General features: G+C 29.5%; 1 protein-coding gene and 1 long non-coding RNA gene across 2 annotated transcripts; one reads left to right on the forward strand and one right to left on the reverse strand.

The window, feature by feature from the left end:
• Positions 1–2,614, forward strand: LOC147906830 (uncharacterized). The gene is made up of 3 exons (XR_015547957.1): positions 1–143; positions 1,289–1,712; positions 2,136–2,614. It is a non-coding gene; the product is annotated as an uncharacterized LOC147906830 (long non-coding RNA).
• Positions 2,615–7,422: 4,808 nt separating this feature from the next.
• On the reverse strand, positions 7,423–21,182 carry LOC105153310 (putative multidrug resistance-associated protein lethal(2)03659). Its single transcript, XM_011068069.2, has 14 exons — positions 19,399–21,182; positions 18,480–18,761; positions 17,197–17,630; positions 16,457–16,613; positions 15,547–15,749; positions 14,639–15,087; positions 14,269–14,483; positions 13,380–13,598; positions 12,583–12,766; positions 11,585–11,761; positions 10,823–11,279; positions 10,286–10,661; positions 8,855–9,551; positions 7,423–8,359 (listed from the first exon to the last, which is right to left on the reverse strand). Exons 1-14 carry the CDS (start codon positions 19,473–19,475, stop codon positions 8,219–8,221), a joined length of 4,068 nt encoding a protein of 1,355 aa, XP_011066371.2. The 5' UTR covers positions 19,476–21,182; the 3' UTR covers positions 7,423–8,218.
• Between the last annotated feature and the right edge of the window lie 45 nt (positions 21,183–21,227).

Consider the following 21,227-nt stretch of genomic DNA (forward strand, 5'->3'; position numbering starts at 1 on the left):
TCGCTAGGCGATCTCGGTGGGAGACGCACGTGTTTTCGAGTCGCTCCGCGTGTCGCATTAATTAACAGCAATATCTACGAACGCGAATTACATTAAGGCTGCCTAAAACTAAGGAATGTATTAAGGATTGAAAAGGATTATAGGTTGTATGCACTTTTTCCCTTTATTTCTAAGATTCATTACTCACATACGCAGTTCATGAATATTTTAAATATTTCGTGCGTCGCGGATGCACGATACTAACAATAAAAATGAGATTCTTATTGTTAGATGCATGCTATTATTCTAAAATTGAGATATATTGGGATGTTAAAATTATTTCACGTGAGCAATTATGTAAGGAAGACCACGCTAATAAGAATCTCTTTTTACTTCTTGCCTTTTGTCAGCATTACATTGTAATTGATACGAAAAATTGTCGAAAATAATCGTCAAATATGTTCCTCGGTATATCGCAATATAATTATGATATCGCATTAAACGATTCGCGCCGTTAAAACTAGAAATAATCGTTTTATTAATCGAAGAACATTAAAAATGGGAAGAATATATTATTTTACTTATTCGTAATATTCGTTTTATTTCGGCAGTTAGACGGTTGGCGCGACCTTGTGTTGAGGATGGTACGGGGTGGCACGGAACGGCGCGTCATGTTTACGTTTACGCGTAGTTACTGCGCGGTCCCTTACTGAGATTCTGAGAAATAGATAATCGTGTCGCGTGCGGTTATTTCACATTATTTTTTAAAATCTTATCGCGAAGAATGCTAAATATAATACGAAACGTTGTATTTTATGAATAATTAATCATTCTAGTAATCGTATTACGTGAATATTTAATTTAAAATACAACATTTCTTATTATGTATCTAGCATTTTTTGCGATTATTACATGTTTCAAAAAGAAATGTGAAGAAGAGCGGCACGCGACACGGCCGCATTTGTCTGTACGAACGGTATCACACGAGTCATAAAAAAAGCAACGTTAATAATAACTGAATAATACTTTCATGCAAATAACGCAGTTCCTGCTTTCAGAATTAATATAGTTTAATAATTTAATTCTTTTTTTGTTTTCGTGCACCTTCCGTTATACGATCCGTTTAAAAATTGAACGTAATTCTTTGAAACTATTATTATCGATAAACTATTATTATCGATAAAAGAAACATTTCTCTTTTTTATTAATTAGCCATTTCATTGACTCTATTCATATTTTACAGACATCATCTATAAATAAAAGATTCAACCCTTTTATCTATATAATAGTTATATATTATATTTTTCAGATTATCTTCCCTCTCACGGGTACCTTGACGTGATGGGAGGGCTCAGTACCCAGAGGATATTTATACGAAAAGAACGGTTTTTCTCAAATCTAAAAATTTTCTGATCTGAATGATATATCTAGATAAATTTTTAGATATTGATTGAAATCGTTCTCTTCGTGTAAAAATCCAACGGGGAAGCTAACGTACTCTCGTCGCCGATTTATTTGAAAATGAACGAACCGCAGCCGGTTCGTCGTGTCGCGCATTTGTTCGGGAGTGCCGTTCAAGTAATCGGACTCAAGTTATAGTCCGCGCGCGATTATAGTCCATTATTCGCGAGTGTTTTTCGCGAGTGTCCAGTGCGAGAGGATGTGTCAATCCCAACTCTGAGAGGAGGAGGAGGTCTGGGAGAGGCATCGGGCTCCGGCGGAGCAACCTTGCGGTAAATATCTTTTTTTGCTATTGTAAAATCAATATCTTTTTTCTATTTATTCGCTTTATTTTACACTGATTTAAAATTAATAATTAAAAAAAAAGAATTATCTTAAAGTTATTTTGAAATTTTATAAATATCTATGTATTTTTAAGATTTTTTAAGAAAATGCTCGGGAAAAAATGTTTCATATATAAAAAAATGTTTATATATAATTATATATGTAATATTTATTATATAATACTTTTTCGAGTATATAATTATTTTTATAAATATGTAAGTGAATGGTAAATTAAAAAATTCGATGCTAAAAATATTTTGAAAATTATGTGATTATTTTCAAGAGAATTACGTTTACTAAATATTTTTTTAAATATTAATTGATTTTTTTTGCTTTGTTTTAATTTAGATTTTATATTCTTTTTATTACAGAATCATCATAGCGACGATGCAGATGAAACTCCGCTGTTGCGCATCAAATTGGTGAGTGATGAATTGATATTTTTGTTGAGGTAACGGATGCGTGGTGATTTTATTAATATATCTACAGATGCATATATGCATCAATTTAATAAAAATATACCTGTATAAATTTTATAAATGTATATGTAGCATTCCATGCATCCATTACCTTAAAGTGGATAAGTTAGAACAGATTAGGATAAATTTAATCCTCGATGCTTCTTCTTATTTTATTGTACATGCACTGTAAAATTTATAATATCATATTAACTCAGTTTAAGTTATTTTTTATCTTTCGTAAAAGTCGTCATTACTCTTATCCAATCTCTCATTAATTTAACTGTAACAATAAAGTAGAACTATTTCATTTAAGAAAACTACAATGTTAAAGGCTCAAATGTTGTTTTTAAATTCATATGTTAACGCGAATATATTTTTATATATGTATATATACATATGTATATATATATATATATATATATATATATATATATATGTGTGTGTATACACATAAAAAGGGTGTCTAAATATTAGGTGTTGGAATTAATTCGTAGCGTTTTACAAGTGATGGGAAGTACTTTCATTAATGTATTTTTTAATGCTCATGTGAAATAAATAACATTCTTTCATTAAAAAACGCTACGAATTAATTCCAACACCTAATATAATCGCCAAATATTTAATGGGTGGCATGTAGAGAGGACTAAACTGAGTCGAAAGGTCCTCTAATATTTAGCAATTTTCGCAATAGTTAACAAGATATTAAAAATTGCCAAATATTGGTCTCGAATAATTTTTTACTCAAATACTATCAACTTTATAGAAAAGCTGCAAGAGACAAAAATCATTTATTTTCTTCTCATAAAGTTCTAAGAATTTTTTCAGAATTTTTTATCAACTTTTTAGTACTGCATTTTCTTTTTTTTCCAATATGAGAAAATACGGTATTAAAAAATTCTATAAAAATTCTGAAAAAATTCTCAGAACTTTATGAGAAGAAAATAAATGATTTTTGTCTCTTCCAGCTTTTTTGTAAAGTTGATTGAGTATTTGAGTAAAAAATTATTCAAGACTAATATTTAACAATTTTCAGTAATTAATATTTTGTTAACTATTGCGGAAATTGCAAAAAATAGAGGATCTTTCGACTCAGTTTAATCCTCTCTACATGCCATCCATGAAATATTTGGCGATTATTTCCAGACACCCTTATATATATATATATATATATATATACAATGAGTAATTTAATCTCAGTTGTATGTAATTTAATTCAATCATAAAAATATGATAAAAGTTGATTCTATGTAATCGATTTTTTAAATATGTTTTACATTAAAATATATACAGGATGTTTGATAGTTGTACAGATAACGCTCGTGGGCAGGTAGAGCGGACTAAACTGACTCGAAAAGTCCTTTGCCATTTTGCAATTTTCGCAATAGTAACAAGATATTAATTATTAAATAGTGAAATTGAAGATCAATATTCGCCACTATTTAATAATTAATATCTTGTTACGATTGCGATGATCTATTGATCATATTATCAATTTTACAGAAAAACAGCAAAAATTGTTTGTTTTCTTCTCAAAGAGCTCTAAGATTTTTTTTCAGAATTTTTAATCAACTTTTTAGTATTACATTTTTTCATTGGCAAGTATTCTTACCAACATGTGAGAAAATACGATATTAAAAAATTCTGAAAAAAATTTTAGAACTTTATAAGGAGAAAATTAACAATTTTTGTCTCTTGTTTTTCTGTAAAGTTAATGATATTTGAATAAAAAATTATTGAAAATCAATATTGAGTGATTATTAATATCTTGTTAATTATTGCAAAATGATCAAGACTTTTCGACTCAGTTTAGTCCACAATACCTACGAGCGTTGTCAACAGAATTATCAAACACCTTGTATATTACGTCTTAATGCACTTGGAAATAAAAACAAGAATTAATAAAGTATTCGTATTTTTTGAATAAATAAAATACAGTAAATTAAAAAATATAAAGAACATATATATATATATATATAAAATGTAATTAGAGTAAATGAAATTGTTTTTTTTTGTCTATAGATATTATAATATAGTACAGTGTTTGTTACAGTACAATAAGTATTGTTTTATTATTCTTTCTATCTATTTTCAAATATTCATTCAGGATTAAATTTTATTTAAGTTGGTGCAGAAAAAAGCGATATACGTACACATATATGTATATAATGCATACTGTTTTCAAAGATATTCTTTGTATTGCTTCACACTTATTATTTGTATACTTGTTACTAGTGAAATAACAGATATTTTAATGTAGCGCATTTGTCGTATAATTTATTAATCTCGCTTTTTTATAAAATATATTTTATAATTATTAATTGTTACTATAATTTACCTAAATTGCACTAAATGCACCTACTTTAGCCTAAACTTTTATAACTTATCCATATGTAGTAACTGAATTTTATACTAGTCAAAATTGTGTGACAACATGATGTAAGATCCAATATAGATCCAATATATCCAATAATTTATTGTGTCAAGAAATAAAAGAATTTTATCTTGAATTATTTTAAAAAATCGCGTTCGGAATTTTGTATCTTTTAAAATACTTAATTTTGAAATAATAAATTATACAGAAAATGATTGTAATAATTTAAAACATAAATGATATACGATATTTATTAATGTAAGGGAAAATTATCTCCCTTTTAGATCTTACATCATTTATCTGAATTTCTTATCTCTCTACATGTTTTGAGATAAGATTCAGCAACGAATCGTTCGAATCGTTAAGAATACGTACATGGGCCTTAAATTTTGGGATAGTAATTGATTTAGTAATTTGCGGTTTATGTTTAATTTGAAGTTTTGTTGTTTATATTGTGTAAAATTTATATTAAGAAATTTGATCTAATTTCATAATATTTGAGATTTATAAAATCAAAATATTGAAAACATCCCTCATAGAGATTTTTTTAAATTTAGATTTATTTTTAGTCAAATACTTATATTTTTAGTTTCGAATAGACGCGAATAAATTTATTTACACGTGTATTAATAAAATTATTATTATTGATAATTAATATTTAATCAATTTGATTAATATGGTGGCCCCTTCGCGACGCGTTCGTGTTTCGCGCATCATACAAAGGCGTAAAATTTTACGCTTTTAGTCGGCAGCAAAAAGGAATATTTCTCCTTGCTGTCGATCTCTGGCATGTTAAGCCAGAATATTGGCCAGAAAAAAGACGAGGATCTGAACGAAGTGGATGTTGGTGTGTAACACCAATCTAATTTTTTGAAAGATATGTATATATATATAAAGATAAATTCTGAATATTCGGGAGGGCAACTTACTCGCAAATTGCGAGTTCTTATATTGTTGATTTAAAATACAATAACTAACAAATAACAGGGCTAATGAGAGCCAGTGCAGATAATGAAGCGCAAGTTTTGTAGGTTTTTTATCTACAAATTCTAGTTGCATTTGATATTAGCTCTGCTATTTGTTAATTTTTTGTATTTAAAAAATTAGAAATCTATTTTAATTATTATTATTTATTGTTCATTTATTTAATGCGATCGCAATTATGTAATCTGAATTTATTAGTACACGATAGGACATGGTTAGGCATTAGCTGCTGCATTCAGCAAAGAAAGCAGTTTCCCAATTTTTGTAATTTTATTATTGTATTTTTTTTAAATATTATTAGTTGATATAAATTCATAAAAAACCTAAAGCAAGAACCAATCGTGTTGAAGAATTATACAATATTTGTAAAGCTGCTTTTTCTGTGGAAACATAGCCATTAATGTATTATATTCACATAACAACATATATATATATATATTATGTTGTTACAATAATTCAAGAACAATTTCTATATTCAAACAACTTTATTATAATTAATAATGAACAATCTTTGGATTAAATTAATTTTTACAACAAGCTTTATTATAATCAACAATAAATAATCTTTATCTAAATCGACATCATTACAATTAATTTATAAATTATTCTTACACACAATTTTACGCGCATACATTTATAAATATTACTACAAGAGTTATTGTAAAAGCCTAATTATAAATAACGTACGTATGTATGTAGTTTTATTTTGTCTTTTTTTAATTAAATAATTATTTACAAATCTAAAACGTTATTTCCAAACTTATGGAGGGTTCTGTCAAGTCATTGCATTTCCTAGATTTCTTTCCTGGACCAGGTCATTTCTTCCTCAGTTTTATCTCTTTTAACAGGATCTGTATCCTCCGTTTACTTTTCATACTTACAAGAATGTCAATATGCTGAAAATGTTGGCGTTCGCTCTCGGATTCTTTATTTTCTTGGTATATACTTTTCCATCCATGATGACAGCTTTGTCTCATAGGAATTTTTTCTGTAAAAGTATAATGGATCTTCAATACACACGTACTTTAGTGAAAATTAAAAGATTCTCAAAGCGTCAAAAAAAAACAAAGAGTTTTAACTTCTTAGAAACCTCCATTGATTTATTCTTAACTCTTTGCAATTTCAAACATCCATACACGATTCGCGAATGTTCTAAAAAACATGTATGGAATATTTCTTTATGTTTCAAAAAACTTAATTTCGATTATCTTTGCGTTTATCCTACGATTTTGTTTCATTTTTATAAATTATTTAAACTGTGTTTTGCGAGCTTGCTTAACTCTACAGTATTACATTTCATTTTTCATATTTCATTTATTATACTTAAAGAAGAACAAAAGAACATAATAATTTCGAAGCGAAATTTTTTCATCAGAGAATCTAAAGAAATATCGTTTTTTTTTTACTTTTTAACGTGATTTTTGTATTATAATTTTAATATTTGGGCATAATATAACCTAAACATTACATAATTTGATATACATTTTTGAAATAAGTTACTTTCAAAAGTGGGGAGGGGGGCTAACTTTGTTTAGGTTAATCACTTTATTCATTTTTAGTTCGTATTATGTATCTTAAAACTACCAACTTTTTTACAAAATCATTTTTCCGAATTTTTGGAATAATGAGATACTTGGCTAATTACATTCATTTGATATTTGTTTTTTTAAAGTTTGAATAATTTTTGAATAATTAAAACTATTTATTAAGAAAATTAATATTTTTTTATTTTAGAAAGGATGTAACATTCGATTTTTTTATGTATATATATATATATATATATATATATATATATTTTTTATGTATATATTTTTCTCTTTTAAAAAGGTTATTTTAAGAAATATTATCAATATGTGTCCTGTACATTGTACTGTGTTAGATACAACAATCTCTATTAAAAATTATATCGAATTTTTTATATATCTAATATTAAAAAATTTAAATTTTATTTTGATTGAAATCAGATATCTGTTAATTTTTTTGCAAAATTTAAACAAATTTGCAGTTACAATATAACTATTAAAATAAATTATGTATAAGTTATGTATAGGTTATTTCGACTTACTTAATTTATTAATTTTACATTTCATTTGCATTTTGACATCCTAAATCTAAAACGTTCCTTACTTTTTCTATCTTTAAATAATTCTGGCATACTAAATTTTATTTTCAATTTTCTAAACTCTCTCTCTCTCTTTCTCCCATTATCTTCTCTTCCCCATACAGGGATGCTAATAATTCTAAAACATTTTTGATTGCCATGAGTTTGAACTAATTTAGGTTGGATTAATGACATTACATACTTTACTATTTGGTTGACATTGCATACTCTACCTTTTACAATGTCATTAACTCAACTCAGATTACAAGCTCATTGCTATCGAAAACGCTATAAATAAAAAATCTGGAAAACTGATTCATTAGAAAAATAAAATAAAATAAAATGCGAGCAATTATGTAAGAAATAAAACTGCAACAATTATAAATTCTAATTTCTCGGACTGAATTTCATCTGATATCCTTTTATTTTTCAAATCCCAAAAATTTAAGAATTGTTTGTAAAAACCGACGGAACGTTTGCGGTGATCAATCACGATGCCTGTCGGAAAGAATTGCTAAAAGTTAATGTCGGGATACATCAAAGCATTGTGGCGCGATTCTGGTAACAATCGCTGGCAAAGTCGGCTAGAATCTTCTCCATCTGTTTGCCAGTCTCCTGCACCATAGTCTTCAGGTACCCCGTCTCCTTCTGCAGTAGTATATGGGGATGATCAAATTCCTACGCAGGATAAAAATCCTCATTTAACATCTGTTCTTGTTACGCACTATTGGAGAGCGTCATACTTTGATTCATACGTGCCGCATATAAAATATTTACGCAACGTGTACTACAAAAAATGAAAAATAAAAATCATTTCTGCTATAGGTATAATTAGCACAGTTGACTCTAACAGCTAATAAATGATTTATTCAAATAAATTTACTTCAATAAAACGCACAAGGAAGAAGAAAAAAATTCTCAAGATTTATGAAATATTTATACGAAAAATTCACGCATAATTATGTTGCTTTAAAACATTATAAAGCTCAAAAGTAAATTTTATAATCTGAAAAGAAAATTAAGTAAAAGATATATTACAAAGATAATCAAAGATAAATTTTTAATTTGATTCTCTATAATCGAAGAGAGAAGGAAAGATTTCGTGACTTATTTAAATTCGATGATCCACGCTAAAAAATACACAAAAAGATAGTCATAAAGAAATTGATTCACCACAATGCTGCCAGCATCCATCACCAGGATACGATCGCTATCCATGACGGTGTTGAGCCGATGAGCGATCGTCAGCACCGTACAATTCTCAAACTTCTTTTTGATTGTTATTTGGATCAATTCGTCCGTTTGCGAATCTACATTCGCGGTCGCCTCATCCAACACGAGTATCTGGTTGTTTCTGACTATCGCGCGCGCCAGGCAAACCAGCTGCCGCTGGCCGACGCTGAGATTGGAGCCGCCTTCGTTGATATGAGTCTCCAAGTCTAATTCCTTCAGCTCGACCTCTTTGAGGGCTTGCCACAGCAGTTCATCCATATATAAATTGAATGGATCAAGATTTCGCCTCAGGGTACCAGAAAACAGATATGGTTCCTGCGGAATAATGCTGATCTTGGAACGCAGATCGTGCAAGCCGATTTGATTCGTGTTTACTTTATCGATCTCGATCAGACCATCCACGTTGGCTAAGCGAAAGAGAGCTTGGATCAAGGATGACTTGCCGGCGCCGGTCCTGCCGACAATGCCAATTTTCTCCCGAGGAAAGATAACAAAAGTGAGGTCTTTAAGCACCGGCGGTTCCAATGGCGCATAGCGAAGAAACACGTTTTTAAATTCGATTTTGCCTTCCTGCGGCCACTCTGATTTGGGTTTTTTATCAGGGATACTTTCGAGAGGAGGCTCGCTGTCCACTTTACTGGAAGAGAATTAAAGTAGGGAATATTAACATAAAGATATATATATATATATATATATAAAATCTTTCTAGTGGTACTTCTAGTGTGGCATATCTGAGATTTCTTTTGCTATATCATATAACCTTTTCATTACTCAAAGTATAACATATTTACTTGTTACTATTCCTTGATGTCTGGCGTTTCAATTAAAATAGAAATTTGTTACAAAATGTTAATTTTTCTATCGTTTGCAATACAATATGATATATCATGCAATAATACAAACTGGCACCGGAAAGTTAGTAATTTAAATAGATTGGAATAATTTAGAAAGTTTTATATTTACATAACATTATAAAAAAAAGTATCTAAATAGACGAAAAAAAGGATGTATCGTTAATAAAAAAAAGTCATCAATTTTTGATAGCAAAAAGGATCTAAATTAAGGATTTGAAATACTTTAACGCTTTAAATTTTAAGATTTCTAGCACGCAGATTTAGAAGAAATTACGAATTTAAAAATCTAATATATAATCAATAATGGAATGATGAACGATCTCAATAAATATTTATAATCAATAGATTAAATCGTCGACTAAATTCTGCGTCACTTTGATTTTAATAATGATTTATCAGAGAGTTAAAAATTGTAAATACAGGGATGTGAGATAAACAAATTTATATTTTAATAAGATAAAATAATTCATAGAGATAATGTGCACTTAATACATACAACGTCCAAAGTATAGAGTACCTGTACTCAAGGATACGCTCCACAGAGGTCATTTGGTTCTCCAGCTCAGCACTTTGACGCATACCCCATTGGAACATGCCGGTGATATTGATACTCTGTGTGATCGCCAAACCTACATATTCGCCGTTCCTCGAACCGCGGCCATAGTTGTCCAACATAAGGAAGCTTAGCGTGACCAGTGCAATGTACAGAATACAGACAATATCCAGCCAAAGGCCGAAGGCGCGCGTAGATGCGATAAAAATGTATGTCGCGGACGAATGAAGATCTTGGTGATTATCAAACTCCTTCATAAGAATCGTTTCCGCCCCAAAAGCACGGATCGTCGGTAATCCTTGAAGAGTCGCGTTGAGATGAGCGAAGACCGGTGAGCGAGCTGAGGAAAGTTGAAAACTCTACTCACTTTATTCGAAGAGTTGAAATCCATCGTCAATTCAATGAGATTCATAATGCTTCAATCTGCGATCGAAACTTCTTTTATTTTATTGGGAGATTAGTTATGTCTATTCTAGTAAAAGATGAGCCTAAGATACTCACTGGTGCCTTCGAGACGCTTAACACTACGACTAGTGGCCAGGTAGAAGGTTCTCAGGTAATAAAAGACAATACCGACAAAAGCTGTGGGTATCAGCAGCCACACGTTCGAGATGGCGACCAGAACGGTGATGCTCAGCATCCATAGACTGATCTGGACACTGTCCATAAACAAAGTGGGCAGCATCTCATCTACTCCGCCCATATCTTTGGAGAAGCGATTGAGTATACGTCCCGACGTGTTGGTGTTGAAGAATCGCATAGTGGCGCGGCTGATGCTACGGAACATGTGATCGTGCAAGCGCACTGAGGACCGCATGCACGTCCAGAAGAAGATCAACGAACGAATTAAGGTGATGCAGATCGTCAGCACGATTAACCCGCTGTAGATGTAGACGCACTGCATGCGGGTGAGGGGACTCCTCAGGTCCTCTATGACGCCGTTTTCCGTTTGATTCATCTATAAAATTATACAATTAACAAAATATGATTAATGTAAAATGAGATCTACGATCTTTCTACAAAAACTTCTTTCTGCTTACGTTTAAAAAAAATTACACTTTTTAAAATGTGCCAAGCGAGACTAACTCTTATTAGCTAATAGATAAGGGATTATTGTTTTTTTCCAAATTGGTATTTCTCTCTTCTTTAATTTCCAACGAGCCAATCCGACTGAGCAAGAAGGGATAACTGTTATAATTTTCTGGAAAAGCGATTATGCCTCAATTCGCGAATTATTTTAGCAACTTGTACATAGACACTTACAAAATGTTCTTCTATTTCAATCCATTGGGCAAGAAAGAAGTCGCTGCTGCCGGCTGCTAGTTGTGTTAATATAAAAAGCATAGCCACTATAGATATCACGCACCAGTTTCCGCCAGCGCGTAAATAATTCGTATAAACTCTGCCGGAAACATTGCCTACTGTTCGCATCTCAGCCACCTGAAATTAACGATTAAAATTTAACTTATAATTTAGTGTTAAAATATAAAATTATTTCAATGATAGGTAAAAGAACATTCGCGGATTCGAAATTAATATGCGTACTTCTAAATAAAAGTAAACTCACACAAATATTGTTTAATTATTAAGGATCAACAAGTCCCTACAATTTTTCTGAAGAAAGACAAATAAAAATTCAATCTGATATGTCACTCAATCTGCACTAAAGTATAGCCGACATACAGATAATTTTATTTATCACAGTGTTTTAAGAACAAAGTTGCAAAATTTGATTTTATACGGACCTTCGAAACTTTATTTTAAAAAAGGGGGTCTATAAGCTCTCATGACGATTTGAATGTTACTTCTACGAAGTAAAATATGATGATTGAGCAGATATATATTTACCACGAAAAAACATGGTTCCGTTTATTATAATTATAAAAAAATCAAATTGCACAAAATCTGATTATGTCAGACGAAGACATTTTTTTAAGTTTCATATCTTTGTAAAACAAAAAATCAAAATGGTCTCATGGCTACATATTTCTTCTATCAGACAAAATATGGTAGAATAAATAGTAGAATATTATATAGATATGAGTTAATTGGCTCGTTACTCCTGCCTACTTATTAAACGTTAATGATAATATTTTTTTTAATATGTTAAAATCAAACTTAAGAAAGATAGAATACTTGAACTAATGTTTCGCTATATTTAAGATACGATTATTCTAAATCACAATATCATAATGTTAGTTAAATACGATACATAGTAGTTACTTCAGAAAATAAATAATTAGAAAATAAGTCCAAATTACTTCAGCAGGCCCTTGTTTCGAAGTGTCATCAATCATAAAAGAATTCAAGGATTTGATACTAGTGTGCGAATTTCTACGGCTGATAGAAGCCAAAAGGGACGGAGAGGATTTCTCATTCACTTCCCATTGATTTTCCAATAACTGACCGAAATCCAATCTCATAGAGCTCAGTTCGTCATAAGTCCTGATGAACAAAAAAATTTTATACTATAAAGCAATAGAAGTGATTAATATAAATTAATATAAATATTCGTTTCAACTTTCCAAACAAATTTTTTGAAAATAATAAAAGATTTGTTACACGGCGTTACAAGACAGGCACACGTGCATTTAAATATTCCATGTCAATATTGCTATTTGTATTTTTTCTGTAAAGAGACAATGATTCCTGATGTTTAAGAAACTATTGATATAAAGACTTAAAATAGAATGTTTTGCTTTATCACCAGATAGATAAGCCCAAAGTAATTAGTTCCGTTAAAGGCCATTAAAATGTTCTCGCACATGTACCTGAGTCATAGATACTATCTACTGATAAAGAACTTTAATAAAAGTAAGTTCTTTTTCGTTTTGGTTTACAAATAATATTCTCATTCGTCCTTCATTCCTCTCTTTGTGATAAAGAATTAAGGCTTTAATCGTAAAGATAAAACAAAGCAATAAAATAAATGTATGAATAAAAACGTAAAATATATGGATGTCAGTAATGTTTTACTTCATTATAGAAATTGTAGCAAGATTATAATATGTAAGATACAAATTAAGAGAAATAGAAAGAAAGTGCAATAGAATCGTACCCTTCAGCCTGAATAGTTCCGTTTTTCAATACAATAATTCTATCGACGTTGTGTAAGTATTGCAATTGATGAGTCACAAGAATCCGAGTCTTGTTTCCTAGATATTTGCTGATGCATTTTTCAAACATATACTTGCCCACATGGGCATCTACGGCGCTTAAAGGATCGTCCATGAGATATATGTCAGCGTCGGCATAAACGGCTCTCGCTAAGTTTACTCTGTCATTTATCAATATTTCATCATTATTACTATAATATATACAATATTATAACCAATGTGTCTTTTCTAACTATTTATATTTTATATGCAATACGAAAACTTTCAAAAAAATTAATTGAAATTTGTGCTTTCTTAACAAAATTAATTTTATTAAGACGGAAAATTAAATTGCATTAATTGTATATATTAATTTAATTAAAGCATATAAATTTATTTTTCTCAGTGTCAAAAATGAAAATTCTTACATTACGTACATTAAATGTAAACATTAATAAAACATACATTTTTAAATATTCATCTCATTGAGAAAAGCTTATTTCAAAGATTAAATAGATAAGCAAAGAAAATATTTTTATAATAATCAGAAGAAATAAAAAATTAAATAAATTAATAATTAACAAATTAAAATATAATGTTAACTTAAATGTTACGATAGAAAGTTAAGAAGAAAGTAAATAAAAATCATATGTAATTGTTAACAGTTCGGAATTGCAATAACAATAATAATTAGTATAGATATATGCTCGTGTTTGAGCTATCTATCTATACTGATTAAAAATGATATTTTTAATTACTTATTAATTCTAAAAGATCTCTGTCAATTATACAGATTAAAAAATTTTACAAATTTTGCAAGTTTTGTCTTATTAAGATGACTTTAAAACGAACCTTGCCCGCTGGCCACCGGAAAGACTGATACCTCTCTCGCCTATGATTGTTTTATCACCATAAGGCAGCAGACTGAAATCTCTCTTTAACTGACACACTTCAATCACATGATTGTATCGAATCTGATCCATTTTTCGTCCAAATAAAATATTCTGTCTCACCGATCCGGCGAACAGCCACGGTTCTTGACTGGCATAGGCAATTTTGCCGTTAATCTGTGAAAAAAAAGTATATAAAATAATCATCACTTGGGCTTCTGTCGAGGTAAAAAAAATTGCGGAATAATGTAAATCGGAAAGCTCTCTTAATCACAAGTTAATCAGAAAATGGAAAATCGAGTATAATTATTAAAGGTGAATTATCAACATACTTGAATAAAACCTTTGTACAAACGAAGTTCTTTCAAGATAACGTTTATCAGGCTGCTCTTGCCCGCACCGACCTGGCCGACGACAGCAATTAGTTCATTAGGACGCACATCTATGTTTATATTATGCAAGGTGTTTTCCTTTTCATAATCCTGCCACTTGGCGCTGCCATTCTTGATTGAAATGCTGTATTCGAAACACTTCGGCTGGTCTACGATGATGTAGTCCTTTTTATTTTGTTCGGTTAAATCTTCCTTTACATTTTCCTGCTTCTGATGCTTTGCGTTTTTTTTATTATTCTGTTTTATGCTCTCCTTGTTATTTTTCTTCGTATTTTTGTTGTTCTCTTTGTTCTTCTTCATTTCGATCTTAGAAGATATCAATTCGTCACACATCAAGAACTTCTTTAGCCGTTTTACGGTTACAATCATTTCCGCTGCTCCTCTTATCCCTAAGTTGGACAAAATAGATAAATAAATAAAAATAAGAATATAGAATAATTTTGTCTCATATTTAACGACAGACATGATTATTGACCCTTAAAAACCCTTCTGGATGTGGCATAAAAAGTACTCAGTTTTACTGTACTAACTTTTAAATTTTATATATAATTTAATGAAGAGAATGCTAACTTAAGTTTAAGCCAGTATCTCCATTTTCAATTACATTATTCTGCTAAATCTTTTCGAGTACAGAAATATTAGGACTGGAGCATATATTTAATTATGGTGTTATTTTTTGTGGCGAAAAGTGTTAGCTTAAAAAAAATCATTTCTCGTGTGTTTAATAACTTAGATCAATCTAAACAATTATAACAATATCACTAATTCTATAAAGTAAAACATTACATAAGAAAAAAATAAAACAAAAGAATCACACATTATCATCTTTTTCTGAAATTATCACATACCTTGCGGAAGAAACATAGCCATGGATAAGCATAAACAGTTGTAACATGCGGATATCATAAACACCTTCTCAGCTGTTATTTCATAGCCGAATAGTGTGTAAGCCAGCACTGTGACGAACAATGATATTCTTGTGGTGAAAATGATGAAAGATGTGCTAATACCCTTTATATACGACGCCCACCGGATAATATTAATTTCCATTCTGCAAATGAATTCCATAGTATTAACTTTTTTTCTGCAAAATTGTATTTATCTTTTCTGATCTAAAACGTATAAACAGAGTTTATTGAATTCGTGTCTCAATATTGAGAATTAATAAGTTTTGGCTACTTAAATTTCAAAATTAAAAAATAAATAACTTTTTATAAACAAATTAGATTTTAACTATCAAGTAGTTATAAACTCAAATATCATGTATCAAGATTATTAAACATTAAGACTCATTTTAATCGAAAATGCATTCTTTTCTTATTTGTATTTGTATTTGTAAACTTTATTATCGTTATTTTAAATATTTATGATATATATGATAAATACATATTATTATAAATTTTTATTGATAAAATCTAATAAAAATTATTATTTTATTCATAAATATTCCCTTTTACTGTTATTATTATCTCAGCGTTTGGGACGCGGCAGAATTCTTATTCATAGAGAGAGTTTTTAATTAATAATTTTTTTCTTAATTATTACAAAATTGAACCAAAGAAAATTTTTGTAATTAAAAATATTTTACAATTAAAGGTAAATCCTATTAAGATAAATATTGTACTTTAATTTATGTTATAAAAAACTTTAAATTCAAAATATTACTTTGTCCTAATCTAGATGATTTTTCTTAATGATTACTCAATATACAATAATATGAGAATTGCATGCGTAATCAGTGTATGCAGCGGTACTAACTTCCTTGCTTTTTCTATAAGGGCGCTGAATGGATTTTCCCAGGTATACATCTTGATGGCTTGAATTCCACTGACGATCTCGTTCGTGAATCGTACTCTCTCATCAGTTTTGATAGCGATCCTTGATCTTAACTCTGATGATTTTTTGCCTAACCACACTGAGGAATTTCGAAAACGAAACATGAAATAGGATTAGAAGAAATTTTCAATCGTTCTCCAAATAGGATATTAATTAAACAGTGTACACAATTTGTTGACTAGAGGAAAAAGATTTATTAATTATAAATTTAACAATAAATTTAAAAATTTGAGCATGTAATGAAAATTTAGAAAATTGAAAACGGAATTTTTAAACTTTGATGAGTTTAAATTTAGAAACTTAATTTACAATTTAGAAATAATAAAGTCTTAATATATTCCAGATCAAAGTTAATTTGAAATCAATTACCTCTAAATTATTATTCATTAATCTGTATTATTATGAATTAAAATAAATTATTTGCTGCAAGATGTTATTTATTAAAATTTATTATCAATTAATTTATATTTATCAAAGTTAATTGAAAATCAAAATTTCAAAATTGACAACTGAAATGAAGCAAAATGATGATTGTCAGAATTACTTCTTACTTAAATGTTTTTACCTTTGCACACATATATACATATATGACAAGTTATTTTTACCTTGGTTCCCCGATTACTTTCATTACTACAAACGATCATAGCAGTAACTTTCTCTACCTTGTAAAGGGATGAACATTAGCAGAGCAGCGACACCGATGATAGACGATACTCCGATGTCGATTACGTAGTACATTACGTACGTGAGGATAATGGTCTCCAAAGGTCCGAACCACAGAGAATGGAGAAATATGAGATAGACCTCGAATCTGTTGATGTCATTAGATAGCAAATTGACTATCTGGCCGATTGTCGTCTCGCTCAGTGCGGTCCTGGTCATCTTCAATGTTTTGCGGTAAATCAGTGAATAGCAGGCGACGCGAATCTTCAAGCTCATGTGTGTAATACCCATCAAAGTCAAATGAGTAACGAACACATTAAAAGCGGAGCAGAGAATGATGCCGACGGCACAGCTATACGCGTGCAACTTGTCGACGTCCATAGAGTTAAAGTAGTGCAACATTTGGCCTACCAATAACGGCTGCAACACCCCCCTGTAAAAATTAAAAATTTCTGGAAGAGCCAAAAAGTGCAAACAAAGAGATTTAATATTTCTTAGAAATTTCATTGATTTCTATTGACTCATTCCAATTTCGAATATCCATATACGCTCCCTGAACACTCCGTAAAATATGCATGGAACATTTCTGTTATCTACACTTCTCTCAATAAAATTATTTCTATTAATGTTTCCTAAACACTTCACAAAAACCCATATAGCACAGAAGCAATATTGCCGCAACGTTTGCAATATATAGCAGGAGCGTGCAATGTTGCTATAATATTGCTAAAATAATTTGTGTTTTATAGCTCATTATAAGTCAGTGACACCATCCAATGTAGAAAATGACAAAAATTGGGATAAAAATCCACAAGGGAATTTACAGTGTTGGCAAACGTTACTTTTCGGTTACTTTGTCGTTACTTTCTAGTAAACAATTTGACGATGTTGCAATTTTTTATGACGGTAACTAAACGCTAAGGTTGAAAGTTGCTAAGGGTAGAAAAGTCACTTTAAAAAGTAATTTGTCATCAGTTACTTATTAAACGCGTTACTTATTAAAAAAAGTAATAAGTATCGAGTAATGCATAACGTTACTTTGTTGATTGTTACCTTGTTATAATAACGATTTGATATTGTGAATTTTTTATGACGATAATCAGAGTCAGAAAAATCAATTGTTACTTGTAACGAGTTAAAAAAGTCATTCGTTATTGAAAATTTCTTTTTTTATTAATTTGTAACGCGTTACTTATAAGATAACGATCAATAAAATAATGGCGTTACAAATAATGCGTTACTGCTAAGCCTGAAAATTTATAGATAAGAAATGAGAGTTTACCTGATCACGATCTCTGCAAAGGTCGCACAAATCCCATACAGTATAATCTTGAGGCCGAAACATTTCATAAGAACTTTCATCAGACTGGGTTCCTTGATCTTCTTCTGTGATCCGCTCTTCACGACCTGCTTCAGTCGACACTGATATGCCTCGCATTCCTTCTGCCAGGCCTTTGCTAATTTATCACCAAGAATATCACTTGTATGCTCCTTAAGAGGTGTGTACAAATCAGTTACTTCAAGATCTCGGTGGTAACCCACCCAGAAAGTACGTAAGATCCAACTGCAGAAAAGAAAAACAAAACATTTTACTCGCACGAACCATTTACAATTCATCCAATTCTTAATTTGTGCTTGTTTCGCTGAGATATTAATTTTCCAAGATATACTTTAAGTAGGATTTCGCATAAATGATTTGCATTCCTCGATCTGAATCGATCCAAGATAATTCTGTCAATCAAAGTTAATTTGAAATCAATTATTTCTAAATTGTTATTCATTAAAATCTATATTAAGATAAATTATTTGCTGTAATGTTATTTGTTAAAAGCTACTATCAATTAATTTATATTATTTATAGATTCATATCTGATAATTCATAATTCGGGCTCGACTAGCTCGCTCATCATCCGAGATTTGATCTACTAATATATATAATACAATCAAACTGTATCTATTTCTTTTTTATCTGCTATTTGTCTACTTATTATGACGATTGTTATGAAAAATAATTCTCTATAAAAATCTAAACTCTATAAAAGTGTATTGTAAGCGAAACGCAAAATAACTGATCCCTTTACACTTTAATTGAACATTTTATACATCCACGATATAAAGATTTAATATTATCGAATAAGAAATACACTATTCAAAGTATAAAATCGGATAGATCGACAAAAATGTAAAATGTTCGTACTTACGAGAACGTCAAGACGCTGAAAATGTTAGCATCCGCTCTGGGATTCTTCATTTTCTCAGTGTACACTTTTCCATCCATGACGGCGTTGTCTCACAGAAATCTTGTCTGCAAAGGTATAATTAAACTTTAATACTTACGTACACACGCTGCGATTACATTTAACAACGCATCATCGGAGAAAATCTGTATCTAGATAGACAGAAGACATTTATATATACTTCTAGGTGTTCTTGGCGTATAAAATTGCGAAGTGTGTAGATTTCGCGAGGTAATAAGTACAAACACACTTAAGTATAATACATCTATTACATGATTGATAATTCTTTCTTTTTGAGTTTTAATTTTGAAATGATTGACGCATAACTGACAATAATTTCTTAACAATGTGAATAAGGATTTTATACTTCATTTCAATCAATTTTTGAGTGTAGCGTCATTATTATGATAATTTTTGGTTTTCATGAAGAAAAAGACAAAAAAAGTAGAAATAAAATAATAATCTTAAACGGTCATTGAAAAAATAAAAGCTAGCCTTCTTTTAAAAAAATTATTTTATGTCAATATATTGATGTTATTACGTAAACAGTTCTTTTATTTAAACAATTAAATATTATAGATGTTGAAATCATTTATTTTAGTCTTTATCAGCTGTATGATATCGTACATATATAAATTTTTATCGTTTGTTTTTATTTTTGTAAATTATCAATTAAGAATAAATGCATTGACTAATAATAACTATAACAAGTGCTTAAAATGTTTTATAGTTAATTAGTTTAATAAAAAATTATTTACATATTAGTTTCTATTTTTGATCGTTTTGCTTTGTTTTTAATCTCTATTTATGTCTACAAATAAATATTTTCTTTAAAGAAGTTAAACCATATTTACTCATCTAATAAATATATGGATATAAAACTACTCTCACAATATTATAATATAAGTAAGAAGAAAAAAAATTTATTATTGTTATACTTATGTTAATCAGTAATGGAAATATTATGTAAATTTTTTTAACACATTTTAGAGTATAGAACGATATTCACTTTAGAATGTAGAGCGATATATATATCTGCGATATCTGTACTTTTTAAACTCTTCCTATTTCGAAGTCTTTGTATGACTGACGTCGTACTTTATGCCACAAGTAGAGCAAACCTTAAGACTCTTGAGTAGCCACTACAGTCATGTTGAATCGTGACGTCAAAGGCGAGAAATAACATGTTAATTTTTGTTACGTGCTATGTGTAAACAAAAAACAATTTGGATAAAATGAAATGATGAGATCGTTTTAAAACATTTGTAAAAATGGTTTACATTTGTAAAAATGGTCGAAGACGATGATTATCCTTCCTAATATCAGCCTTAATGGTACTTTTTTGTATTTTTTTTTCCTGCCAATAGTAAACTTTTAAAATTATAGATAACAATAAAATTATAGTTAATGATATGAACCTTATCTTGGAAAAAGTATCGGATATATCATGTCTATAGAGATACGGCGAAGGATTCAACTTTTAGTTCATAATTGCGCGAAATTTGTTCAAGTTCAAATAATTCTAAAATAAATCAATATTATTTAATAAATAAAATTATTTAACCTTAAAATACGCATAATCGGTATGCATATAAGTGCATTTACATAGTAAGTAAAAAGTAGTAATACTACATAAATTATATGATTAGTGCATTTTTGAAAAAATAAAAAAATAAATAATGAAATGCAAAAAATAATAAAAAAATGATTAATAAATTTTTTATTTAATTAAAATTAAAAGATAATAAAAATATAGATATATAAAATTTGAAAGAGACTATAATTATTATTAT

This window comes from Acromyrmex echinatior, chromosome 17 (assembly GCF_024713525.1).
Source record: "Acromyrmex echinatior isolate Ae372 chromosome 17, ASM2471352v2, whole genome shotgun sequence".
NCBI lineage: Eukaryota > Metazoa > Arthropoda > Insecta > Hymenoptera > Formicidae > Acromyrmex > Acromyrmex echinatior.

Bases quoted from the DNA above. Each gene is read 5' to 3' on its own strand.
- LOC105153310 (XM_011068069.2), bottom strand. From the start codon at position 19,475: ATGGATGGAAAAGTGTACACTGAGAAAATGAAGAATCCCAGAGCGGAT. The intron at 16,614-17,196 runs GTAGAGAAAGTT...GAAATTCCTCAG, and splicing joins AATGTTCATCCCTTTACAAG to TGTGGTTAGGCAAAAAATCA. The intron at 11,762-12,582 runs GTAATTTGGACT...CGTTAATTTCAG, and splicing joins CGAAACAAGGGCCTGCTGAA to GTGGCTGAGATGCGAACAGT.